Here is an 11,144-nt window from a genome sequence, read left to right as displayed (position 1 = left end):
AGGCCTTTACAGCTCCATTCCAGGATAGGTTCTATGCTCATAGATTGCAGATTGGTAAGGAGTCCACATGGATCACAGGTTTTGCCAGATATTCTACAGGCCCTAATAACAGCGCCACAGGAAGTCAGTTGCAGGGAACAAATGTTTCTACTAAAACCAACACGTTTGTACCCTTATTTACTATTCCTCTTCAGAGAGGTGTTGCCCAAGTCCTGGCCCTTGCCAGGGCCTGCGGTCTGAATTGGAAGGTGAAGCCTGCGGGTCATTCCCAATCCTTGCCCCTCCGGGTCGAGCAGCCCTATTTGAAGCTGGTGTGCAACCTGGCTGGACTCTCCGCTTCCTCTCCAGAAGCAAGAAGGCCTTGACACAGGCGCAAGCCAAGGATCTTCCATTCGTGACTCGATCACCTTGTATGTGGAGTGCTACAATGTGCTGTAGGTGGTGCTGCCCTTGAAAGCTGCGGCTGGTGCAGACAGAATCTGGGGCATGAGCAGTGATGCCCAAATCACAGCCTTCCGTGGGAGCTGCACTAGTTGCCGCTTGGCTTCTGGGTGCAATTTGAGCTGCTTAGCACAAAACACTTCATGGGCTCGGACCGAGACCCCCGTCTCCCGTGGTCTGTGCTGGTGCTGTGCGCCCCAAGAAAGGTGTGCTAAGGATGGTCACTCAGTGAGATCCCGGCCTTCTCAGTTGCTGCAGCTGCCACCTGGAGACCCGCCTCTCCCGCATTTTGCCCAATCCCAAGCCTTCTTTAAGAATGGCCTTTCCCCCAGGCCCTGGGCTGAGAGGGGCCTCTTGGAGCTGGCGAGACTTTTCGCAGGACTTCCACCAGCAGCCTCAGGCGGACATAAATCCTCTCTGCTAGTGAAGCCATAAAAAGATGGACAAACAGCAAGACCAAAAGGCTCGCTTGCTTCTTCCCTTTTGATGCGGATTGTTGTTTTTTTAAGGAAAGCGCTAGATACCTCTGGACAAGCTTGATGAGGCTGTCGGTTGCCCTGAACAAGAGGCCTGGGAGGATCACAAGCAGGACAGAGGCAAGGCCCCCCCCCCCAACCAGGTATCCCGCCCTGCTCTCTCGGGGAGAGTCAGCCACTGGCATGGGCTCCTTATTGCCTTTTCCCAAGGGTGCGTTCCATGCCAGTGCTTTCTCCGCAGGCCCCGGCCCAAGTCCTTCTGGGTCAGATGTAGCTGATCTGGTTGGGCAGTGGAAGATGTGATCTGAGCAGCCTCCCACTCGCCTTCCTTCATCCACCGAAGAAGCTGGTAAGTGGAAACTAGATGGATGACATCCCACTTTCCTCGGCATTTGCAACTTGCCCTTTAGGAAAAAAAAATTCCCCAGGGGAGCTTAGAATCAGACACAGAGTGCCTAAACTGTGTGTTTAGGAAGACTGAACCGTAGGACAAGAAAAACCACAGCCCTAATTTAGAAAAAACCCTGAATGGCAGCATGATAAAAATCAACATTATTTTTTAAAGGCTTGGGAGAACAAAAGTGCACTGACCTGGCCCTAAACAGAATAAAACTGGCATCATGGGCCTGTGTCATTTCAGGGGATGCCCCACAGGAGGGCATCCAGACTGAGTCCCACATGGTGCTCTCTGAGGTATTTCATTCCTATAGGGTCCCTCTCAACAAGGGTTCCTTTCAGCCCTGGGCCCCCAAGTCCCTGGCGTGGGACCAGAGAGGTGGCTATGACCGAGTCTTATCTTCAAAGCGCCCAGGTCCAGTCCCTATGGCATCAAAACAGCCTCCCGAAGCCCTTGGAAGGACGCCGCTCCAAGCAAAGGCCCGCAGCTGCTGCTCCGGCCCCGGGCCAGAGATCAGGAGGACGCTTCAGCCATCGAGGCTCCATCTCCTGCCAGGCCAGGGCCAAGGCGCTCCGGTCGCCCGTTCTTCAGATGGGCCGGCCTGGGCAGCCGCCTGCTTCCCCAAGGGGCGCGTCCGGAGCCACAACGCGGGCGAAGCTGCTTCCTTCCAGCGGGACTTGGCGCTCGGCACGTGCTCGGAGCCGCCGCGCCTTTCTTCCGGGCCCGCGAGCTCGCGCGCAGCTCACTCCGGGGGAGGCGGAGCGCGTGACGCGCCCTCCAGCAGCCCGCCCTCTTCCGACGGACCCGGAGTGGCTCTGCTTCGCCGCCGCCGCCCGCCGCCGCCCTGCCCAGGCTCCGAATGGACCCCCCGGTGAAGTCGGGGCCGCTCCTGCTCCAGCAGCCGTCGGGTTTGCTCCTGGGGGCCAAGGTAGGCGCGCGAGGCGGGGGTCTCCGCTCGGGGGGTGCCCTGCTCCTGCGCGCCTTCCTCTTCCCGTGCAGCCCGGGGAAGGAACGGCTGGCCCCTTGCCCAGCAGCCGTCGCCCCCTTTCTCTTTCGCTCCCGCCCTGCGGGGGAAGCGCTATTCCTTCCTGGACGGCGCTGCCCTCCGCTGGGAGAGTGGCCGGGCAGGACCCTTCCGCTGCCGGGGAGGAAGCCGGGCGGGCTCGCACTTCCTGCTTTTGGGAGCGCGGGGCTTTGGCCCTGCCGGTGTCCCGCCAGTTGGAAGAGCGGCTGAATTCGGAAAAGCCGTCGCTCCCAGGAGGAGGCAGGCGCCGGGCACAGTTGCGAGGAAGACCCTCCGGCTGGGTTGCAATCCCCGGGCTGCTCGCCTCCAGGGTTTCCCCGCAGCCCACCCGGAGAGGCTTCTCGGCCTTTTGCGGACGGGGGAGGGGCAGAAAAAACCCACCCCTGGCTCTGCTTCGTGTATCGGGATGTTCGCCTACAGAGCTGCCCGCTGAGTAGCGCAGATCCGGCTCTTCAAACTTCTGCAGAACCAGTGGGGGTGGGGGGGCGTTTCCTGGCAGGCAAAGGGCGGTGCAACGTTTTCTCAAAGGCAGGCAATCTTCTCTCGCCAGAGCTTAGCCTCTTGCTTCAGGGTTCCTGGAATTTTTCTTCAGCTGTCCTGTGGCGCAACTTGTAAAAGTTTGAAAACTGCTGGTGTACACAAGGAATCCATGCTGCAAGCATCGCCCTTTATTAAAACAGTGCAGTGTAAGAGAGAAAAGGGGGGGGGCATGAGCTGTCAGGGCCCAAAGATCTTTCTGAATGTGGGGGATTAATCTCCCCCCCTTGGGAGGGGTGTGTGTTCTGTCTAGAAACCCAGAGCAGAAGAAAGCAGCTTTCTGCCTTTCTGGCCCAGAGGTTAATTCTCAAAGGAGCAAGAGGCAGCCGCTGTCTCTGGCAGGGGTGGAGGAGGGTTGCCTGGACTTGGAGTAGGAAGCATGGCTGCTGGTGGCTGCTTTGCCCCTTTCCGGTCCTCTCTTTGGCCTTTCTTACTAGGTTGCTGCTCAGTCTCTGCAGGAGAAACTGCTCCAGAGTTGAAGGTGGATTACTGAGGTAGTTAACTTGTCATCTTTAATTCTGGTCAGTTGCTCGCTCCTCTTTTACTTTTTTAGTCAATCTATGTGGCTACCCATCTAAAGGTAGATCAGGTCAGGGAATCAATTCCGCAGGAAAGAAGGCTGCAACTACTGTTACTGAGATTGGCTCTAACATCAGAATCTTGCAAGTCTAATTGTGCTGTTCCTCGTCCTCTTTGAAATCCTGGGAATCAGAGGCTGCTTCCAAATGTTAGCTCACAACTCCGGACTTAAAATGTGTTCAGCTCCTTTTGCATAGATAACACTTTCTGTGCATATTTCTGTCCAGGTCATTATCCTTACTCTGTACTTCATGCGCATCGCACCCTTTGTCACCAGGCGGCTTCTGAGTGCCATTCAGGGTGCTGGCTATCAACTGTGAAGCCATGCACAAGGTCCAGCTCTGCAAAGGTGGTTTTTGCCCAACTGATAAGATCCTGGTCCTGTCAATCAAGTAGTGCCATCTACAATACCTGCCCTTTGGAACAGCATCAAATGTGCTTAGCCCCCCAGCTTACTGGTTTTAAAAGGGCCTCTTTCCTCAGGCCTTGGGTTGAGGGAGCAGTGTGTCCTCTGAAAGTTTAGGTTAAAAATAATGTTTGGGGTTTCTTATTGGTATTTTATCTGTATTCAGTTTTTAGTCACCTGTTCAGAGCTGGTGCAGAGTTGTATGGCCTGACAAGTTTAATAAAATTAAACTACTTTTAGGTAGTTACTAGAGAGAAGCTAATTAGCTTTGGAAATGGCAACCGGGACTTCCCATTGGATGAAATCATTTCCCGAGAGGCATTTATGTCAATGCCAGAAGGCTGAGGCCCAGGATATGGGTCAGGAGCAACCATATTCGCACAAAGGAAAGCTGGTAGGATGGAGAAGATGATTGATTGATATGGCACTTCTGAATTTGACATTTTAAGGGAGATCAGGAAAGGAAGCTGTGGGGTGTTGAGATGACAAGTAAGCAGGAATCTTCCAAAGGGGCAGGTGCTCCCAGACTGCCTCAAGCCCTCCGACTAACTTAGCCATCTCCAGTACTCTGGGAATGGAAAGGCAGTGGGAAAAGGAAAAAAAAAAGAGGGAAGCAGTTTTATTCCCCAGACAGAAAGACTCCAGGCAATATTGAGTTGCAGCACAAAATCTGAAATGGTTTATCCCTGAGGTCACATATTATGTCCCAAATGTGGCTGTATTTTATCTAATAAATATTACTAAGTGACGATCCTCCACCCAATTATGCTAGATAGCTTTGGACGTGACCCTGAATGACATCCAGGACTGTTTACAAAGTAGAAGAGCTACTGAACTGATTGGAAACTGATCACAGTGGCCACAAACACAAGACATAAGTGAGCAGCCAAGGAACTGCAAAATAGCCCTTGTTGGTTTTAAAAGAAACCTACCTAGAAGGGGAAGGGGAGGAAGGGATAAGGGAAGGTTGAGAGGCCCTCAGCAACCGCCTCATGTCTCGGGGATGGTTCCTCTGCTGTCCACGTCAAGCCTTGTCTTGTCTGCCAGCGTTTCTTCTCCTCAGAAGCAAAGACCTAGAAATGGGGCAGGTATTAACATTGAATTCTTGCTGTAAAAGGGGGTAGAAGTCTTCATGGTCCTGTCCCGACATTGGCGATTGATGAAATGCCCAAGGATTCAGAATTAGTGGGGGAACGTTTTGAGGACTCCCCAAGGAGGAAACAGGCTTCTGAGCAGTAAATGCAATTGCAAGCAGGCAGGCAGGCAGGCAGGCAAAAGGCTCCTCATATCCCTGATGGGATCTGAGATAGAAAGAGAAGGGTCCTTGAAACCCTGTCAGTGAGAAACTCCTCTGAAAACGGTATGCAGTTTTTTTTCTCTCCTGCCAACAAGTAGCTGATTTTGTCGCCAAAGCCAGTTCTTTGCTGGCCCTCTCCCCAGATTTGAAGGAGAGCAACTAGAAATGACCAAAGGTGATCCTCAGAGGTCTGTGGGCCTACTGGGAAGAGCAGTCTTGATGGTTGCAAATTCTTGGTAGGAGCAGCCAGAGGGTCTCCATCCTCTCTTTTCAGCTGTTGGTTACTCCTAAGCATGCCTCAGTTTTAATTTCTCTTTTCATTTTGATCTTTAGTTGACTGGTTGAATGTTGATTTATTCTAACCTTTGCTGGATTAATGTGAATTTGTGTTTTTTTTTTAATTGCTTTATTTTGCTGTTGCGGAGCACTCTCCACATAGGAGAATCGACTCCACCCCCTATTACCTCGAGAAGGGCAAATTCCACCTTGGGGGGTAATTTGGAAAGGCTTTTTCTCTCTTGATCAAAACCTGCAAATTGTAGAGCCAGTGGAAGGGACAGGAAAGAGCCACCTGAGCAAGCAAGGGCCTAAGTTGTGCGATCCTTGGGCTTTCGGCTTAGATGGGCAAAGAGGCTGGGTGGTCTGATCATACTGTTTATCCTCTCAGTCTAGCAAGAAAATGTGGTTCAGGGCCAGGGAGAAGAACAAGAACCCAGTTTGGCTGTGAAATTTCTATCCCAAAACGAGTTGCCAGTTTTTTTGGTTAGGGGATTAGGCCAGCCGTGGAAGAGAAATCCAGCTCTGGCTTCTAGATAGGTGGAGGAGGCATCAGCAGTTGGGGAAGAAAGCGGTGGGCTGTTTCCTGTGTCTTGTTGGTCTCTCTGGAATTAGAATTGGGATGCTTTGTCCAACCCAGCTTCTGGGTCTGCAGATGTTTTTAAGAAACATCTTAAGTTATTTATTAATTATTTGAGTACTTTTTCTCCCCTTTGTTGGCCTCTGATTTATTTCTGAATCACATGCTTGAAAAAGGTGAGAACTGCCACTTTTACTGTGTTTGCCACTAGCCATCTGGCATTTAAGATAATTCAATCCCTGCTATGGAAGGATGAAGCACAGGGACATATGCTGGATTTCTCATTATCTGGTGGATCCTCAGTTCCGTTTCCTTTATTGTCATTGCACCTCTCAGATTTGCTCAGAGTGGGGCTTCATCTGGATAAGCCCAGTTGAGGTGTCTGGAGCATTTTATCTGGGATGTGTTTGATTTTGTCTCCCGATGAAGTAGATTTTGCTAGATCTGGGTTTTTAAAGTCGCCCGGGAGGCGGCCTCTGCTTGGATCCCTATCATGCTGTCTGCTTCCCTGGGACGGGAGCTGGTTGCTTCAGCTCTGAAGGAAGCCTTGGTGTGTGCTCTCCATTTTAGGGAAGTTGCAAAGAGGTTGGCTAGGGAGAAGCCCCAAGGGATTCGGGAGGAAAGGGATTATCTGGAGCCAGGTTTCAGGCGGGGAGAGAGCATGCTTGCTGATGACCTTTGGCAGAACAGGAATGGGGACCAGGTAGCCATCCTTGGGCTTCCTGATCTCTAGGCAGCCTTCAAGGCCATGGATCACAGTGGCCTCCTGGAAAAGGGGAGGGGGTTGGGAGTGGTCCCATCCATTTGATACTTTGGGGGGGGGGAAGAAGTCGAGTCCACCGCCCCTCAGTTGTGGGGGTGCCACAGGGCTCCAAACTCCCACTTTCAACATATCTACATGACACCATTGGGTGAGGAAATGATACATCTTGATCCCTTGATGGCTTTGAGATCCCGTCCCAAGGCCTGAATAGGGTAGAGCTTACTCGGGCTCAGTCCTGATGCTACTGAGTGGCAGCAGAAATCAGGACTCCCGGTTCTGGGGACTTTCCATGTTTTATTTTAGATGGGGCTGCATTTCCTCATTCGAGACTGGGGTGCCCTTTGGGGGCTGCCTTAGAGCTCCTGCTTAAGGAGGAGCAGGAAACTGCCGAGTATCATCAGCCTATTGATGATATCTCAACTCTTGGTGGCGGATGACCTGACCCCGTGGCTTCGAGTTAAACAGAGCACCGAGCCCTGGGAGTGGCCGAGGGCTGGATCTCTAACTCCTTGTCAACTCTGGTTGGGGTCGGCCCTGGGGAAAGGAGCTGAACTAGTGCCAGCCCCAGCTCGCCCCAAAGGTCGCTGAAGGCAGTTGAGAGGTCAAGGAGAGGGAGAGTGGTTGCCCCCTTCCCGCTCCTGCCACAGATCGTCCACGAGTGCCTCTCTGTCCCATCGTCAGGCCTGACTCCGGACGGAAAGGGGCCCAGGGAATCTGTTTCATCCAGGAACCCCCCACCCTTTTGGCTGCCCCCCTCTGCCCCGCCCTTGATCTGCTGTCACAGTCTGTCTCTGTTTGCAGCGGTGGAAGAAAAGCTGGTTTGTGTTGTACCCAGCGAGTCCTCATGGAGTTGCCCGTCTTGAGTTCTTTGACTGCAAGGAAGGGGCTGCTCCAGCTGACCGGATCAGTACCAAGAAGCTGGACAAGAAGATTGTGAGGCTGGCAGACTGTGTGAGTGTGGCTCCTGCCCTGGACTGCAGCCCCAAGGACGGCTTGGCTGCTTTCTGCCTGGAGACCAGCAGCCGCACCTACGTCTTTGCCTCTGAGCCATCGGAGGCGGCTGACTGGATGGCCAAGCTCTGCGAGGCAGCCTTTCTGGTGAGCGGGGCTGGTGGGCGGTGGTGGAAGTGGGAGGGAGTAGCTAAAGCAAAGGTAGAGCTAAGCATTCTGGGCGCAGACCCATCCAGGCGGGATACGTTTTGGGGTGGAAAAGTGGACAGAGGGCCACCACAGCCAAAGCAGCCAAAGGGAAGGAGGGAAAAGAAGCTCCTGAGAAACTGACAGCTGGGTGGTGCATGCAGAGCAGTGCTGGGTTACGACCGGTAAGCCCCGGTATGGGTGCACCGGGTACCGTTCTGGTACGGTGCTTCGGAGGGCCCGCCCGCCCGCGCTCCTTACCAGTATTTGAGGTGTTTGGGGCTTCTGTGCACGGAGCATACGGTGCCTGCGCGACACTCTGCCGCGCAGCTGGAGTCTTGCGGAGGTGTCACGGAACGTTGCAGGCGGTAAGTACTCGTGTGTGTGCTGTGTGCGTTCATGTAGTGGACCCCCAGTCCCGTTGCACCGTATCGGTTGCACCGGGATCCGGAACCCACTACTGATGCAGAGGAAAGTGGGGAGTGGGCCCGAGTGACTGATCTGACCCAAATTTAGCACTATGTCTAAATCTAGGGACTTACTTTAAAAAGGGTCCAGCCAGCCCAGAAAGAGTTCCTGGAAGTGGAGTCCTGGGAGAATAGAGAAAGGGCCATGGGCTCTCATTCGGGAGTGCTGAGCCCAGAGACTGCCAGGGGGAGCTTCCAGTGGCAAGGCTGGCACCATTGTTCACCTGGAGAGCTCTGGGTTGGGGAGCTTCGTTGGATTCATGCAGAGTTGCATGAAGGGCCCCCAAGATGAGGGGTTGAGCTCTTGACAGGACAGCAGTTGCCAATCCTGCCAAGGACACTGGGCGACCGGGGAAGAATTGGTCCTTTTTGCTGAAGCGCCAGGCAAGGGCTGCCACTGAGACCCTTTATGCCCCTCATCACAGACTAACCCTGGGAAAATGACCCCCTCTGCTACGTTGGAGGCCGTTGGAGAACGGGACCTGGAAATGGCCACAAATTCCATTTACTACTCAAGAGAAGAAGGTAGGGCTTGAGCGCTGAGTGTAACTTGGATGGTCCAGCTGGTCCCCCTCGGAGACTTTTATTCTGTGGGAGCAACACGGGAGGGCCGAGAGGTGGGATTGCTCCCAGTTTCCAAGTCAGTCCCCTGCCTTGGGAGCTCCTGAGGGGGGCAGGAAGTCTAGGACGCTCCTGGGTGGCATGGGATGTGCTCTCTCACCCCCCATCCTGCAAGGGAGGGACTGGCAGTGCCCGGGGGCCTCCCTGCAAGGACAGCCCTCCACGCTGACTCTCCCCTTGGCTGCAGTGAATGAGTTCTGGGTCACCGTGCAGAAGACGGAAGCGGCCGAGCGCTGCAAGCTGCAAGGGAGGTATCTGCTGAAGGCTTCTTGGAACGAGCTCATCCTCAGAGAGGCCCCCTCCAGCCTGCCCCTCTACACGTGGCCCTATCGCCTCCTCCGCAGATACGGCAGGGACAAGGTGAGACTTTTGGGCAGGAAAGGAGTTGGGCCTCTGGGGTTTTGTCTTCTCCCTCCCCCCTGCCCCCCCCCCGGGAGACCTGGGAAGCAGGGTAGCTGGACTCACTGAGCCAGAGGGGGACAAACCTCTCCCCGGCGCTTGCTTTGTGAGGGTGGGCTCCTCGGGGGCTGCCCTACTTGCGCCCTGGTTGACCACAGCCCCAGGCGTCCCTTCCACAGGTGATGTTCTCCTTCGAAGCTGGCCGCCGTTGTGAATCCGGTGCCGGCAACTTCACTTTTGAGACCAAGCAGGGCAGCGAGATCTTCCACGTGGTGGAGGCTGCCATCCAGGCCCAGAAGGCCCAGGTGGAAGAGCATCGGCAAAGCAGCAGCTCCCTTGAGATGGAGGCCCCCGGCATCTTCTCCCTCCAGAGTGCCATGGCCAACTCCCTCAGCCTGGAGGGCGAGGGCACGGCTGCTTCTCCGGAGAGACGGGCGCCCAGGGGTGCCCTGGCAGCCAGGGCCAGCGTCGCTGGGGAGGGGAAGGAGGCCACCGTGCCCAAAGGGCAAAACCCCTGGCTGAGCTCCCCCTCGCTGCGGCCCTCCCTCTCCGGGACGGCTGGCTCTTTGGAGGACACCAGCAACGTCTACTCTGAGCCTCTGGATGCGTTGAAGGGCACGCGGCTCCGCCCAGACTCCCTGTACGCTGACCCCCTTGACAGCCAGTGGCAGGAAGAAGGTCCAGGCCGGGGTTCCAGCCTGGCAGAGGAGCAGCCCAGGGCACGGACGGGCGAGGGCCACGGGCTGCCGAGCGACAAGCAGCACATCTATGATGAGCCTGAAGGAAGGGCCCCGTGGCCCACCCCTGCTTCGGCCGCCATTTACGACGAGGCACGCCTCCCCTGCGAGGCCTGGCGGACTCAGGGCTTGGAGAGCCAAGCTGGCTATGAGTTGCTGTACCTTCCTGGAACCGGTGATTATGCCGTCCCTGCCTTCCACCAAAAGGCCGGGCTGAAACCCTCCAGGCCTAGCCCTGCCCCCAAGCCCCCCCGGGCGCACAAGAAATCTGCTCAGCTGGAGGCCAGTAAGCCCAGAGCGGCCCCCACCCCGGGCCTGGAGGGGGCCTGCAACAGCAACAACAGCAACAACGCCAGCGACCCCCTCTACAGCCGCGTGATCAAACCACCCTCGGCCCCTGGCCCTTTGGGACCTGAGCAATCGGTGGACGAAGGCCGGCCGGCTGCTGTGTATGAAGATCTGGGGGAGATCTGAGAAGGGACCCCGAGCCGGAGCAGCCTTTCCAGGGGGACCTTCTGCAGGCTGCCAGCTGGGGAGGGGGGCCGGCCATGCATGTGTCTTCTCGGAAGAGGCAGGCCGAGAGCCCAAGTGACAGCAACCTTGTTGGGCACAAAGGCTGCCTCTTTCAAGAGGGCCCCAACCTAGCCTGAGGGCCACACAGACCAAAGCATGAAGCCACTGGGTGGGAATGGCTGTCAAAGGTAGGACGGACCCCTCCTGGCCTCTGGGACATGGCTTCTTTGGGACTGCGGCCTTCAGCAGTGAGCCCAGAAAGCCTCCCTGGCACCTGACAAGCCATTTAGGAGGTTGGCGCTTCCTTTGGTTGCTGCTGGGGAGAGCCTCTGCTGGCCCACTGCCAGCCTCACACCCAGGTCGGGGGCAGCCTGCGTGGTGGGCTGAGGCTCCCGGCTCTGTGTCTGAGGCTGCCCTGCTTGCAGGAGGCTGAGAAGGGGTCCTGGGGCAGCGGAAGCCACACTGGGGGGTGTGTGTGTGTGTGTTGTGGGAAG

The 11,144-nt window shown here is 55.7% G+C and overlaps 1 protein-coding gene across 1 annotated transcript; it reads left to right on the top strand.

Annotated features, from left to right (window-relative positions):
• Positions 1 to 2,104: 2,104 nt before the first annotated feature.
• DOK1 (docking protein 1) lies at positions 2,105 to 10,636 on the top strand. The gene is made up of 5 exons (XM_032224011.1): positions 2,105 to 2,242; positions 7,578 to 7,874; positions 8,806 to 8,905; positions 9,189 to 9,361; positions 9,580 to 10,636. The coding sequence occupies exons 1-5, from the start codon at positions 2,174 to 2,176 to the stop codon at positions 10,609 to 10,611; spliced, it is 1,671 nt and encodes a 556-aa protein (XP_032079902.1). The 5' UTR covers positions 2,105 to 2,173; the 3' UTR covers positions 10,612 to 10,636.
• Positions 10,637 to 11,144: the final 508 nt, after the last annotated feature.

This window comes from Thamnophis elegans, chromosome 9 (assembly GCF_009769535.1).
Source record: "Thamnophis elegans isolate rThaEle1 chromosome 9, rThaEle1.pri, whole genome shotgun sequence".
In the NCBI taxonomy this organism is placed as follows: Eukaryota; Metazoa; Chordata; class Lepidosauria; order Squamata; family Colubridae; genus Thamnophis; species Thamnophis elegans.
This window is presented reverse-complemented; position numbering and strand designations above follow the sequence as displayed.